At 37.0% G+C, this 14549-nt stretch overlaps 1 protein-coding gene across 2 annotated transcripts in view; it reads left to right on the top strand.

Moving 5' to 3' along the window:
* The window catches only part of Dph6 (diphthamine biosynthesis 6), a 111216-nt gene that overhangs the window by 87678 nt on the left and 8989 nt on the right, over positions 1–14549 (top strand). The window contains exons 6-7 of one of the 2 annotated variants that reach the window (XM_028766966.1): positions 519–656; positions 2082–2296. In XM_028766966.1, the coding sequence (XP_028622799.1) occupies positions 519–646 (128 nt within the window). In that variant the 3' untranslated portion in view covers positions 647–656; positions 2082–2296. Of the gene's footprint in view, positions 1–518; positions 657–2081; positions 2297–10059; positions 10122–14549 lie in introns of those variants that run through there. The other variant, XM_028766965.1, reaches the window with a different exon arrangement.

Below are 14549 nucleotides of genomic sequence, written 5' to 3'. Positions count from 1 at the left end.
TCTTATGTTCTTTACATTTGCTGGTGACTGAAAGGTTATTGAAATTGCTAATACTTTTGATAATAGAATCAGTACTGATTCATATTAACTGGATAAATCTAGCTACTGCATCCAACCAGGGAAAAGGAAGCAGGGATTATTATATAGTATAAAGCAGATACTGATAACTGCTAGCCCTTGAAAAACAACCTTAGCAAGTTTTTACATTATATTTAATTTGTGCCAGTTGCACTTTGAGGTGGCAGAGCAGCTAGTCAGATTGGCAGAGTGGAATTAATAAGTTAATACTGAGTATTGTGTTCGCAAGTAGTAGTTTCCTTTACAATTACTTTTCTAGTAATGTAGGGGCAAGATGGCATAAACAGTTAGGTATTTGCAGAAAATATTAATATAAAACACAGAGATAACAATGCTTTAACAATAGATAAAAATTTTCAGAATATATTAACATAAAAAATTTAAAGTATTTTTTCATACTTTTTTATATTTCCTACCATGACTTGAAATTACTTCTCCAGGAAGTATGAATACTTTGAACACGGCCCAAAGAAACAACCATAAGTCAATGAGCAGAGTGACCAGAACAACAGAGGGCCAGCAGTGGTGTGGGCACTATTTAAGGAGTCAGCTGTTGAATCTCCAATGAAGGCCACAGGGTATTGTATCGAAGACAATGGGTATTTTTAATAGCAATCTGCAATATTTGAAAGACTGTTAGTACTTGTGGCTTCAAAGGACAGTGCTTAAGAGCAAGAAAAGTTACAGGTGAAAGGAGTCTGGTGTGGTCTGGGAGCTAACATTTAGTGCTCTCGTGTAGTGGCATAGGAGGGAGCCCAGGTCTTTTCATGAATGTCAAGTTTCTACTTTTGGCCCTTGCTCTTTCCTCGTATAAATTGGGCTCTGTGTTAAGACAGAAAGGGGAATAAGAGGTGGGAAAACTGAAGGATGGAGACTGGCTTCCCTTCTGTAACTTTGCAGTAATACACTACTGGCTACCCAAATAGTTTGTTCTGCAGAAAACTTTCTTAAATAACCTGGTATTGGGCAAGTAAGTATATACTACTTGGTAAATAAAACTGTCCAAGACTGAGCCCACTGAGGGCAACAGTCCTAGTTTGATATGGCAAATCAGTCCAACAGTGCTAACAGCAACTCTTTTTAGTTCTCTTTTAAATTTGTTGCTTAGACTCAACATACTGGTAAGAAACTTACTGTGAATTGCAGTTTTCAGACTTCCATTTCATGTATATTAACTTTGTTATATGTCTCTATCCCTCATTTGCCTGTTGGACTTTTGTTGACTTTCTTGATTTGGGAATTCTGCTTGCTTCCCCACTCTCACCGTGCCTCTTGTCCCTGGTGTGAATCTTCATATCCTACTCGGAAGGAAGCTGCACTACTGGTGACCTCCATTTTCTTTCTTCAGACTTTGAACATACACTTTCTTCAGTCTCTCACTCTTTTGGCTATCATTAAAAGATGTCCATGACCCACTGCTAGGGAACAAAAGAGAAATTGTCCCTGAAACTTTGTTTTCCTTACTTAGCAAGTTTGACAATTAATGGCAGAAGTTTCTCCTGTGGCCTCTCTTCCTGAAGACTGTGTGTATTTATTTCCCCCTACAGTCTCATGTGACCTTGTTAAAAGCCTCATGTAATTCCCAAATAAATTACATTTACTGTTTTGCTTCTATCTAGTATTTTATTGACATTTCCTGATAAGTTTAATAGGATGGAGAGAAACAGTGTTCTCTTTATAGACTCAGTGGGCGATTTGACCTCAGCCAGTTAACCTTATCCTGATGTAGAAGGAAGCTATTCTTAATTAGACTCTATCAGCTTCTCCATTATCAACACAGGAGCTTCTTATATATACCTCTATAAATCTTAATTTCATTGTTGTTCTTTCCTAAAGAAAGGCTTCATATTAGCAAAGCAGCACTGCTTAGAAACGCTTGCTGGTTTTCGGATGCTCAGGCATGTCACACTTTATTTCCTTCAGGAACTCTCAGCTGAACACCATCTGGCCAGGGTGATTTATTACCATGGAATTTCTAAAGTTGCTCTCTTCTTTCCCCCTAGGAGATTGCTTTTTGCCACTGCACCACTGGTTATTCTCAAAGTGCCCTTGGAGTAGTCCTTTCCCCACAAGCTGTGGATGCCCATCCATGCAGCACAGGACCCAGCGAAGAGCACCTCTGGCTTGAGCCTTCCTAGCTGAGGAGCCCAGCACCTCCACTCATGCTGCCTGCTTGTCCTCCTTTTCCTTTGTCCCTTTTCTACCTCAGATTCGTCATTTCCCAACAGTACATCTCTGGTATTTTATTTTTTAAATACCATATTATAGGATGATTTAGACACTTTCAACAAATTCATGAACAGTTCTATGGAGCTCTTTTCAGTTTTTCTTTTGGCTATGCACAGATTTCTCTTTTGACTTTTCAGATAATGTCATGGTGCCTATCTCGTAGTTACTGTCCTCTTTCTTTCAAGTAACTTGAGATGCCTTTAAACCCTTTACTTCTTTCAGAAGGCTGCTAACTAGGGTTTTTTTTTTTCCAAATTTAATGCATACTTTTTAAAGTCTCACCATGTGGGTTCACAATAGAGATGCCCATACTAATTAGAACATGTGCTTTAACTGTCTAGCCTTCTCAATTGCTAGCTTCCACTCCCACGCAAGCACACTGCGGTGTTCTATGCATTACCTTCATCTGATTCTGCTTCTGACTGCCCAGATAAGCCATTCCAAGGCATGTTAATTATTGCTCTCTCTCATTGTACTCTTCTGTCATTCATTTGGATAATAATGGACATAATTAAAATCATGCATTGTAATAGTCTTCCTAGAAAGAATGCTGAACAGCAAAGGTTAAAAGCAATTTATGTTATTCTTTTATATTCTATAGTTAACAATTTTTATACCTGAACTTGGTTCAAATAATTATTTCGTTAAAAAGATTGCTTAATATAATTTAAAGTATAGTTAATTTTAATTTAAATATATTCTGTCTTCACTTAGAATAATTTAGTACAGATTTTTTTAAGCTTCATAGTTTTACCATACCCAATTGTTTCATAAATTATTTACCATTTTCTACTTATGAAATAATATCAAGGATTATATTACAACTTTTAAGTATATTTTTACGTAATCTTCAGTTTGAAATACAAATGCAACTAGTAATACAACTGTACATCCCTGAATAGAAGCATCATTGTCTCATTTTATAAGTAGAGTTATAGATTACAACAGGAGAGAAAAAGAATGCTGATCTGGTTCATTTTAATGCTAGCATATTGTAAGGCAAAGTATCATAACAAATATTAGCCCTGGAATATCTGATTCTGATATGGATATGTTTTTTTAAATTTTTTTAATAAATTGATATTGCATTCCCAAAGCACTTTGCACTTATTTCTTCAAATATATAATATATGTGAACATCTGTCTTATTAATATATGTATATATAAGGATATTTGTATACCAATATATAAATTTCAAGCTGTTGTGCCCTCTCATGATGCATTATTTTTCAATCTGATGTCATCATTTAAAAAGAATCTTATAGACCAGTAGAACAGAATAGAAACCAAGAATCCTGAAGTAAATCCATTTCTCTATGCTGCTCTTTTGCAAGTGTACCTGTAACACAAGAGAAAGGATAATCATGAACAGTGCTGGAAAGGGAGAAAGACAAATACTACATGACCTCATTTATGGAATCTAAAAGTATAAAAGTCAGGAAAAGAGTACAGACCAGTTGAGGAGGAGGGAGGGTATAGGTAATGAGTTCTACAAGATGAATAAGTTCTGGAGATCCTGTGTGTAGGACTGTCACTGTAGCTGGTCATACTGTATTGTGTACTTGAACTTTCCCAAGAACTTTTGCATTTTATTAACTTCAGTTTTTATTTGGGTAATGGTTTTTTTTATATTATGTTCAACTGACCTATAAATATTGTGTAGGTTTATAGACTACAGAGGGTAAGTCTTTACTTTTCAGAAGGACAGTTTGAAAATGTCTCACCTTGCTGGTCCAAAACTCAAAATTTAGCCTAGACTAGCCTCAGATTGTGTTATGCTTTCTGCTTCAGCCACTGGAGTACAGGATTGCAGACATGGACCAGCATCCCATGTTCAGAAGTAGTTTTTACCATTTTGGACTCAGAATATGTAGGACAATGGTAGAGCACTTGCCTAGCACCAGGAGAGCCTTGTTTCAGTCCTCAGTGCCCATCCACAGAATAAATAGTAGTTATGTAAGGTGATAGGAAGTCAATTAGCTTCAATATGATGAATACTTAGAAATGTATACATACGTGAAACTACTAAGTTGAATACTTTAAGTATACATGATATTAAGCTGTCACATATACTTCAATAAATTTGGCAAAGAGGGAGGAGAAAATAACTCGATCAGATTTGCATTTTACACAGTTCAGTCTTCCTGTCATTAAAATGTCTGTTCCTTGGGCTCTTTGCTGTATTTCTGACTCACATTGAGTGTTGTCCTACAGTCAGTTCATCTCACAGCTTCTGTTTCTATTTCTGTATGTGCTGTCCAGACCTCTCTGCTGGGCTCTGACCCCATTTTCCACGCTGCCAATTAGAGTCTCTTCTCTGGAAGTGCAACACACTTCTAGAATGATAGTTACCATTTATTTTCCTTCCAAATTTTGCATATATTCTGTTGTTTTACACCTGAAAAAATGATAGCAGACACTATTATCTTTTAATTTGCCCCAAACTATAAAACTGCGAATCATCTGGACCTTTTTTCTAGTACATTCCTAGTTTTATAAGTATTGTCTGTATCACACCTAACATACGTTGCTCTCAAATCTGTCCCTTTCCTTTCTTATTATAGCTTTTGTTCTAGTACAGCCTCTCTCCCTTACACCAGTGTGGTAGCCTGTATACTCACTTGCCATGCTACCTCCAACCATGTGTCCAGTGAAAGAAGTGGGCTGAAGGAGAGAAACTAATCACAAACTGGATCCAAGGTCAAACTGAAACACACCACAGCTCTGCAGAAATCCATTAGGCTTCTATAGCTATAAACTCTCACAGTAAACACTAAACTTATCAGCGTCTGCCTTTGGTGACTGCACATGGGTGGAGCAGTGATATGGATGTCAGGAAGTGCATGCTGACTGGAGCCTGGTATAGCTGTCTCCTTAGAGGCTCGGCCAGAGCTTGACATACAGAGGCAGATGCTCACAGCCAACCATTGAACTGATTGCAGAGTCCCCAATGGAGGAGTTAGAGAGAAGACTGAAAGAGCTGAAGAAGTTTGCAGCCCCATGGGGAGAGCAACAATACCAACCAGAGCTCCCAGCCTGGGAGCACATAGGGAGGGACCCATGTCCTCAGCTGTATATGTAAGGGAGAATGGCCTTGTCTGGCATAGGTGGGAGAAGAGGTCCTTGGTCCCATGAAGGCTGGATGCCCCAGTGTGGGAGAATTTAAGGGCAGGGAGGTGGAAGTGGGTGGGTGGGTGGGGGGACACCCTCATAGAAACAGGAGGGGGGATGGGATAGGGAGTTTCGGGGGGGAAGGGGATAACATCTAAAATGTAAATAAAATACTCAATAAAAAATTAATTTTTAAAAAAACTAAACTAATAAGGACCCCCCCTTTTTTTGTATCTCTATTCTTAGCTCTTTTCTTTCTCACGTCTCTAAATTTACCAGGTTTGCAGGTTTTAGTAGTCCCACTCTTAAAGCTAATGAGAACACTTAGGCAGGTATTTCTTAAAGAAATATTTCTACTATACGTCTTTGTGTTATACATGTATATTTCACTTTTTATTTGTTCTTTTCATGGAAAGAATTGCACAATAGTTTTAAAGTAGAAAAGAGAAAATTTTGGTCCATTGCTAGTAAGTATTGATTATTATAACTGCACAATTATACTCAATGTGATTTACTAGCCATTCATTTCATATATGCCATAAATTTTAAAGTGATTCCATAAGAATGAGTCTACTTTATGATATAAAATCTCAGGTTATAGATTTAAGAAAGAAGGCTGGTATCGAGACAAGCCTTGACACAGTGAATGAGATAGTTAAGCATTTGGTGGCCTAATTAGAAGAATGGAAGGTAAAATGTTGAAGTGAAGTCCTTGACTGACTCTAGGATTTCACATGTCAGCTCATTCTCATCTTAGAGCTCATACAACCAGCCTTTCTTCCTGTCTGTAGTTCTTAACAAAACTCATTCCATTTCATTTCCACAATGCGCAAATATTTTATAATGGTTTAGGGTTTGAGTCTGGGAACAACTAAATGCTTCATTTATTTAAAAGCAAGTAAACTTTGCAATGTAGGATTACTTGTTCTGGTAACTAGTGAGTATGACAGAGATATCAAGGAACTATGTGGTACATGTACCAAGTGTGTCTATGTGCCTGTGCCTGTGTCTCTGTGTGTGTATGTGTGCCTGTGTATGTGTGCGTAGATCTGTGTGTGTGTGTGCATGTGTATATGTATGTATGCGATTGTGCATGTGTGCCTCTGTGTGTGTGTGTGTGTGTGTGTGTGTATTGTTAAGTTATAATAGATTCTCAGTTCCTGCCTGCAGTAGATTAAAAAAAATTATAGGCTGGCCAAAAATTGCTTCTCAGACTGATTATGTCTTTTCTAATATCAATAGTGATTTTACAGTAAAAGTGTACACTGCTGAAGTTAAGATGGTGACACAATTCATCTCACTAGACTCTGTAAAAAACAGCATTATCAACTATTTTGTGATGTTTCCCTCATCGTATATAGGGCTGTCCTGAAGAAATAAACCTCCACTTGCTTTCATGACAGGATATAATAAATTAGCTGATATAATTCAGTTGAGATGTTGAAAACTGCATTGAAAATAATGGGGCATAACATTTTAGGGTTAACATTTATTCATAGATGATGCAATTAAATAAAGCAGGCATTAACTTCAAGGTCAGTCAGTAAAGTAATAAAATTGAATATTTTAATTGAATTGTAATCGTTTCCCATTGGTACATGCAACTAAAGTAAAATGGATGTCAGTTCTGCAAATTATAGTTCTTCCTCCTAATTAATTTCTTAATTCTGCATGGAGCTCTTCAGTGCCTAGGTCTTGTTGTGGGTTTATCCACCCACCCATCTTCTATCAAGGAATGTCTGCACGATGTGATTAAATGGTTAGATGTCAGAATTTATAGTCAATCTTTTCCTGTACTTTGAAGAAAATCTTGTTAGTAACTTAAAATCTCATGCCTGTGAATTAAAGCATTCTTGAAATGAAACGACATCCTGTATCCTCTGGACTGTCATCTTCTTTGTTAATATTTTATTTCTTTATATCACTATTTATATCAACATTAATAAATGGCTCAATGAATGAAATTCTTAGGAGACATGAATACATTGAGATGGCATTCCATAACTGGCTATTTGAGAAGATAAACTAAAAAGATTCTGTGAGATTAAAGAGAGGCACAGTTAGCATATATTCACGACCTAGATTTCACTAGATAACAGTCATTAAGTAGAATGAGTCTGAAGAAGAGAGGTCTCTCAGACAGAGTATGATGAATTGAAGCTTTTGAATAAAGTTTGCATTAAAAGAGCCCATGAGCACTTCTGGTTTCTTCATAATGCTCTCAAGGTGTTTAATGTAATGTAGCTTTACAGAGAGAAGCAAAAGACATGTAATCACAAAGATGCTTCAAATTGCACTGACACTGTGTTGAATATAGGTATTGTTTTGTTTGGCTTTGTTCTGTTCTATTTCTTAAGAAAGAGAATATTGTACCTTTTAGACCGGGTGCATTGCTAATTAAATAATTACTTAATTTTTTAAATAATTGACTGTATGATATGGAAGTGAACATTACCAAGTTCTTGTTATTCATATACTTTCAAATAGTTCCACATAATAGAATCATTTTAACATAAATAAAACTGTATTTCAGGACTGTTCTTTAGTTGCCACTAGAAGTGTAAATGGATTCTTCTTCCAGTAAAGCAAAGAAGTTAAATTAAGAAATGATTCAGACCTTCCAAGATTTGTGTTTAATTTCAACTCAAACATTGACTTGATTATTTTAAAAACTTCTAAAGAAGTCCAGTGATAAATTAATTTATTGATACTAATCTGACCCTGCACTTCAATTCTCAATTATAAATGTTCTTGAATATCAGAATTCTCTGTGTATAACATCCAGTTAGAAATTCCTAGAAGGAGTAGAGAAGGGGAAACCATAATCAGGATATATTATGTAAGAAAATAATCTATTTTCAATAAGAGAAAATCTTAAACCCAAAATTTAAACCAGTTTTAAACCCAAAATTAAAATAAAAAACAGAAAGATGGAAATCTTATAGCTGCAAATTTATTGAAAATTAGAAAATAACTTTATACATTTAAGGGGATCCATTTTACCAGACATTTGTTTTTAAACCCATTCTTCATGATCAAAAGTAAACTATATCCAGATTGTTCATGCAATGATAAAATGCTTTGAAAATAAAAAATTTAGAAAAATATGTGAAACTATAAGAAAATTAAGAATTCAATTATATTAGGTTTTCATTTGCATGTTATTAATTATGGAGTCATTGGTGCTCTAAGAATTAAGACTTTATTGGGAGCTCTTTTGTATCTGAATATTATGGTTAATAGGACAGGTGGTCTTCCTACTATGTTCACAACAAATAATACCTCTGTAGGAAAGTCTGGGCTGATTTAAAGACATCAATTATACAAGTGGCTTAGGCCATTGCCTTCTCAAGGACAGTATCTTCAATCCCTAGAGGTCTCTGGCTGTTATCCAAGAAATGTTTTCTAGAAACAACCTGAAATGCATCTCATCTAGGTAGTAATCATGAGGTCCCTAATGACTTGTCACTTTCTAATGAACAGAAGAAATGAAGCAAATGCAGAATGCACTCAGATGGTTCTCTTCCAGGCTGCAGGAGCAGCCTAGTAGGCATTACTGAGAGCAACATATTGGCCTGACATAAGGATTACTATATCCAGTGTTTAATGTAGAAAGATCTATGCAGAAAAATGCCTAGACTGCCATATTGAATTGAGACACTTTAACTACTAAAATTGGGATATTTTTGGTAAAGAATTATACTCTATTGAAATAGACACATTGTTTTGAGCAGCTATGACTTAATTTCATAATATGAGTGTATCCATATTGAACTATTAACTGAGTTAATTTTATAAGTGTAACAGTTTATTCTCTTTTCTATTCTTATTTTATAATTGCATTTAAAGTTAAAATAAAATAAGTATAAGACAGGAAAATCACACTATTGTCTTTAAATAAACCACAAGTAAAATGCTGAGGTTTTATATTTCTTTTTATTTTAATTACTTTTATTTTTTAAAATCCAGTCATTGCCCCCCTTCCCAGGGGCATGGCCTCAAGTCTCTCAAGGGTTAGGTGCATCTTCTCTCACTATGGCCAGACCTGGCAGTCCTCTGCTGTATATGTTGGAGGCCTCATATCAGCTGGTGTATGCTGCCTGGTTAGTGGCTCAGTGTCTGAGATCTCAGAGGTTCATAGGAGACTACTGGTCTTCCTATGGGGTCGCCCTCCTTCTCAGCTTTTTCCAGCCTTTCCCTAATTCAACCACAGGAGTCCCCACATTCATTCATTTGATTGGGTGCTAGTATCAGTGTCTGTCTCAGTCAGCTGCTTGTTGGGCCTCTGGGAGGGCAGCCATGCTAGGCTCCTGACTGTAAGCACACATTGCATTTCCTTTCTGTCAGATTGTACTGTTTCATCCTCTTTACAATTCCCGAATTGAGAAAGCCAAACTGAGGGAAGAATCTGCCTACTGACACAACTGTAATAAAGTAAAACTGATTTTTAGGAGCAAGAAAGCAGCTATCCCTAGGAAACAGGGAAGTAAATTCTGGCAAAGTAAGCTTTTACATTAACATCAAAACAACTTAAAATATATATACATTGCTTTCCTGGGTGAGGAGGGGTCAAGGGAAGGAAATATGCCTTTACAGTGCTAAGCTGACACTTACCTAGAAAAAATTCACCTTTCTTGACAGGCTTAGATCCTGATAAGCATCTTGGGAAAACCCTGGTTGAAATGGAGCCTTATCTTTTAGAGGTAAGAACTCATGTTGCTCTTTAAAATTTCACCATCTAAATGAAGAAAGTAGCACCATGGTATAATGACTCAAAGATTGATTTGTATTTCAGAGAAATTTAGATACTTTCATTTTATGACTGGTGAAAGGTTAAAACTTCATAGTGTGTATAGAAGTGTGTTTAAAATAAAATAACCCAAACTGGAATGAGTTTGTAGTTGCAAGAGTGAGTGAGATCATACTGAAGTGCTCTGAGGACCTGTGTTCCTGTTATCACGGACAGTGTGTGCTGCATGTACCACATCTGAAGCACCCACAGCCTGTCTACCTTAGACACAGACTCAGGAGTGGAAACTTCTGGAGGCTGTTGAATCTAGTCTTCTTAACAAAAATGAACAGACTGGCCAAGAAGCAAAGGGATTAATTATCCCAACATTTCAAATAGCCTCTGTCATCCTACCACTGTCTAGTCCTACATGTGTTCTACATGCTAAAATATTTGTCTTCATCATTCCCTTCTGGTCATTCTATTGATTTGTATTGGAGATTGGCCGCAGATGCTGTGTTTGATACAGCATCAATAACTGAAGCAGTGTGACTGTTAGAATGTGAGAAGGTTTTAAACCTGCAGTCAAGATGTAGATAGACAGTAACTGTTTCTGAGGAGAGCAGAGCTCCACGAAGTATCCTGTCTTATAGCTCAGTTCCTGTTCTTGTCTCTGGGTGTTGTCAGGGACAGCACAGTGCCATGAGCTGCTACACTCCACAATAGCTTTATGGGTTTCATACTGGTTTTAGAATTGTTTGTAGTTGATTGTTTTGTGGTTTATCAAAATATACCAAATGCATAAAGGTCCCTAAAATATTAATTCCTTCTGATTAACAAAACTAAGCACCTGTTATGTGACAACCAGACAATAAAGATTAAAAGGGAAAGGAAATGAGTATATAGTTATGACAAATTATGTTTGGTTCTAGAGAAATTGGTGTCATTTGAGTTTACATCTGGTTGCTTCCTGTGTTCAGTTGGCATCCTCTTCCAACCGTTGATGGCCATGGTTGTTTTTGCAGTCATATCTAGTCACTGCCACCAGATTGAAATTACCTTCCGTCTCTCCCAAAGCAATACTGATATATAATGAAGTCACTTCTAGAAAGTGAAAGAAAAGAAATGAGAGACTGTGGCTTTGACAAAAAAACTTCTTGTAAATCCTCTCTAAATTTTGATATTATAAGTTGAAGGACTGAAGAAAGGCCAATTAAATAGAGTGGCTATAAATAATAGTACTGTGCTGTTCATGAGCCTGAAAGGAAGGAATTTGAATGCTTTACATAAAAATGTAACTAATTGAAAAGAAAGGTATGTTTACCATAATTAAAATATTATATGATATATACTTATTTTGAAATATTACCATACCCCTTTAATATGTCTAATTGTGTGTTTCTATTTTAAAAGGTAATTTTCTATAAAAAATAAAATAAAATACACATAAAGTTTTAGGAAGTGTCAGGATGTTGGTTATAGATAAACCTGAGAATTGCTTGGCATTTTAATTAGAATTAAAATAAGGGAAGAAATGGGGGAAGAAAGGCCCTAAAAATCTACACCAGATTAAGCAACTTGGTTCCTAATGTAAGCACAGGTAGACGGTACTAGATGGAGTAGGGCCACCGGTAGCTGCTGAGAGATCTTAAACAAAACTCAGGTTTATAGAAGAGTCGTGTTTGTATAATACACAAAAATGCCATAAAGGCTATGTGTATAATCAATACATAAATTAATATGTATATGAAACTTTGTAGATTTTATATAAAATTTAGGGCTTTCTCCAGAATATCCTATTATGTATGTTCAAAGATTTCAAAATCTGAAATATGAAACACTTTCAGATACTGAGTTTCTACAAAGACAGAAGACAGAAGAGACAGGTTTCCAGACGTTATCCTCCTTCCTTTAGTGTTTGTCTTGCCGAGAAAGCTTTTGGGGAGATTAAAACCAGATATTAAAAAGTTTCAAATACTGAATTGAGGATTAATTACCTAAACAATGAGATATAAATGAAGACTTTGAGAAAGAGAAAACCATTATTAATAGTAGTTTGTCAGTAGCAGAAGTACTTGATTGAGGCGGGTGCTCGCAGCCAACCATTGGACTGAGGACTGGGTCCCCAATGGAGGAGCTAGAGAAAGGACTGAAGGAGCTAAAGAGGTTTGCAACCCCGTAGGAAGAACAACAATATCAACCAACCAGATCCCCCAGAGCTTCCAGGGTCTAAAACACCCACCAAAGAGTATACATGGAGGGACCCATGGCTCCAGCTGCATATAGGAGTGGAGGCCCTTGGTCCTGTGAAGGCTCAATGCCCCAGTGTAGGGGAATTCAAGGGTGGGGAGGCAGGAGTGATTGAGTGGATGAGTGGGGAACACCTTCATAAAAGCAGGGAGAGGGGGAAGGGATAGGGGGTTTCCTGGGGGGAAACCCGGGAAAGGGGATAACATTTGAAATGTAAATAAAGAAAATATCCAGTGGGGGGATGGGGAAAGAAGTACCTGTTTACTGTATTTAAAGAGAAGCAATAATAAAATTGTTTCATGTTAGTTCCAAAGTGTCCCAATTTGTAGCCCTCACGATTTTCTGAATGTTTATGCAGGGGAACTTTTGATCTCCATTGTCATATTATACTTGTAGAATTGAATATTAAGTATTTTCAGAATCCATCTATGTTCCCAGTTCTGTGCAAACTTCTGAAATAGGAAGAAAATAAATTGAATGCTTGGCATTTTTAATGTTTCCTTTGAGAAAGAAAAGGGGAGAAATTGGGGAAATGAGGGAAGAAAAGCCCTAATAATCTGCATGGGAAAAGCAGCGGGGTTCCTAGCTGCTGGATGGAGTAGGTGGGCATGCTGCTGAGACATCTTAAACAAATTTGAATGATGGGGCAAATTTACCTGGGCAGTGGCCACAAAGTAAATCAATATGAATGAAGATTCATTAGCACATGCAGAGACAAGAAGAAACTTGATCTAAATGAAATTAAATGTGTGTTGATAGACCAGTAAGGAAAAGGTGAACAGAGAATGGAGGGACCAGTCTTGAAGGGCCTGTAGGGATAGGCCAGGCAATTTAGGATAAGAAATAATAAGATTTAGAGGGCTCTTCAACTGCAATCCATGCTATTAGAGAAAGCTGAGGAAATATAGTCTAGCAGCAGTATTCATAGATTAGGAGTGAAAAAATTGGAAATCAAGCCCATAAAAGTGTTACAGGAAACAGATGTGAGATGGAACTACATGGAAATATTGTGATGGGAAGATGAAAATGACATTGGCATCAAACTTTCCACAGGCTGGGAAAAATCAACAATCACTCACACACAATGAAGGAAATCAGAAGCACTTGTTACTGTAGAAGGCAGAGGAGTTTAAAGAAAAACAAGACAAACCTGATTTCTAAACAGACTGGATTTTATGTCATAACATATAACCTGAATGCAGATGTTTTTAACCAATGAGATTGTAGCTCAGTCAAGATGGTCAGTCAAAGGGCTACGATTTGTTATCGGCGTACCTCACAGAGTCAGAAAATGTCTAACTCCTTGTGTGCTTCAGCTCTCTGTATGAAGCAGTTGTGGAATGCTGCTGTCCCTCTGGTCACTATGTGGATTCTATTTTCTCTGCCAGTTGAGCTGTGAGTTAAGTTATCTGAATACTGACTGCATACCATGTGCTGAGTGGTCTTTATGTATGACTAGTTAATTATCTGACAAACATATGAGGATGATAGTATTAGTGTTTCATTTTCAGATGAAGATTCACTTCTGAGGAGGGCTTTTTCAAGATCACATGACTGGAAATATCAGCAATAGAAGTTACTTCTAAGTCTCACTGATTTCAGAGCATGCAACACATTCTGCTCATGAGTCATTTTGAGGTATAACTAAATAAGAATAGCATCATCTCAGCAGTAGAGCAAGTAGTATAAACAGCAGTATTAGCAGGAGAACACCATCCTTTGGTGATGGCAGAAGCCAGGAGATTCATGCATAAGACAAAAGAGTATACTACAAAGAGCCATAATGGGGTATCTATGCCTATGAACGGCAGTAGAGAAGGAGTGTCTTCACAGATATAGTAAGGTGGAAGCCCATGGAAGGCTATCAGAGAGACATGAGAAGTGAACAGTGTTACAGGCCACATCAGTTAGAACACTACAGATGAGTTGGGTCCTGGCAACAAACTGTGAGCCGTGAGTAGACTTCCACCCACCCAGTTTCCAACATAGACAGGTGGGGGCTTTCCTTACTAGGTATCCATTCCATTAATCAGTCATGTTGATGGCATTCAAAATTGATGTCTCAAAACCAGGTACTTTGACATTTGAGCAGAGCTAAAGCAGGAAGGTCACTCTGACCTTTGGTATTCTCCCTGGAGCAGACAATGAAGGA

This window comes from Grammomys surdaster, unplaced genomic scaffold (assembly GCF_004785775.1).
Source record: "Grammomys surdaster isolate TR1022 unplaced genomic scaffold, NIH_TR_1.0 170, whole genome shotgun sequence".
NCBI lineage: Eukaryota > Metazoa > Chordata > Mammalia > Rodentia > Muridae > Grammomys > Grammomys surdaster.
The sequence above is the reverse complement of the archived record's forward strand: the minus strand, read 5'-3'. Positions and strand labels throughout refer to the sequence as shown.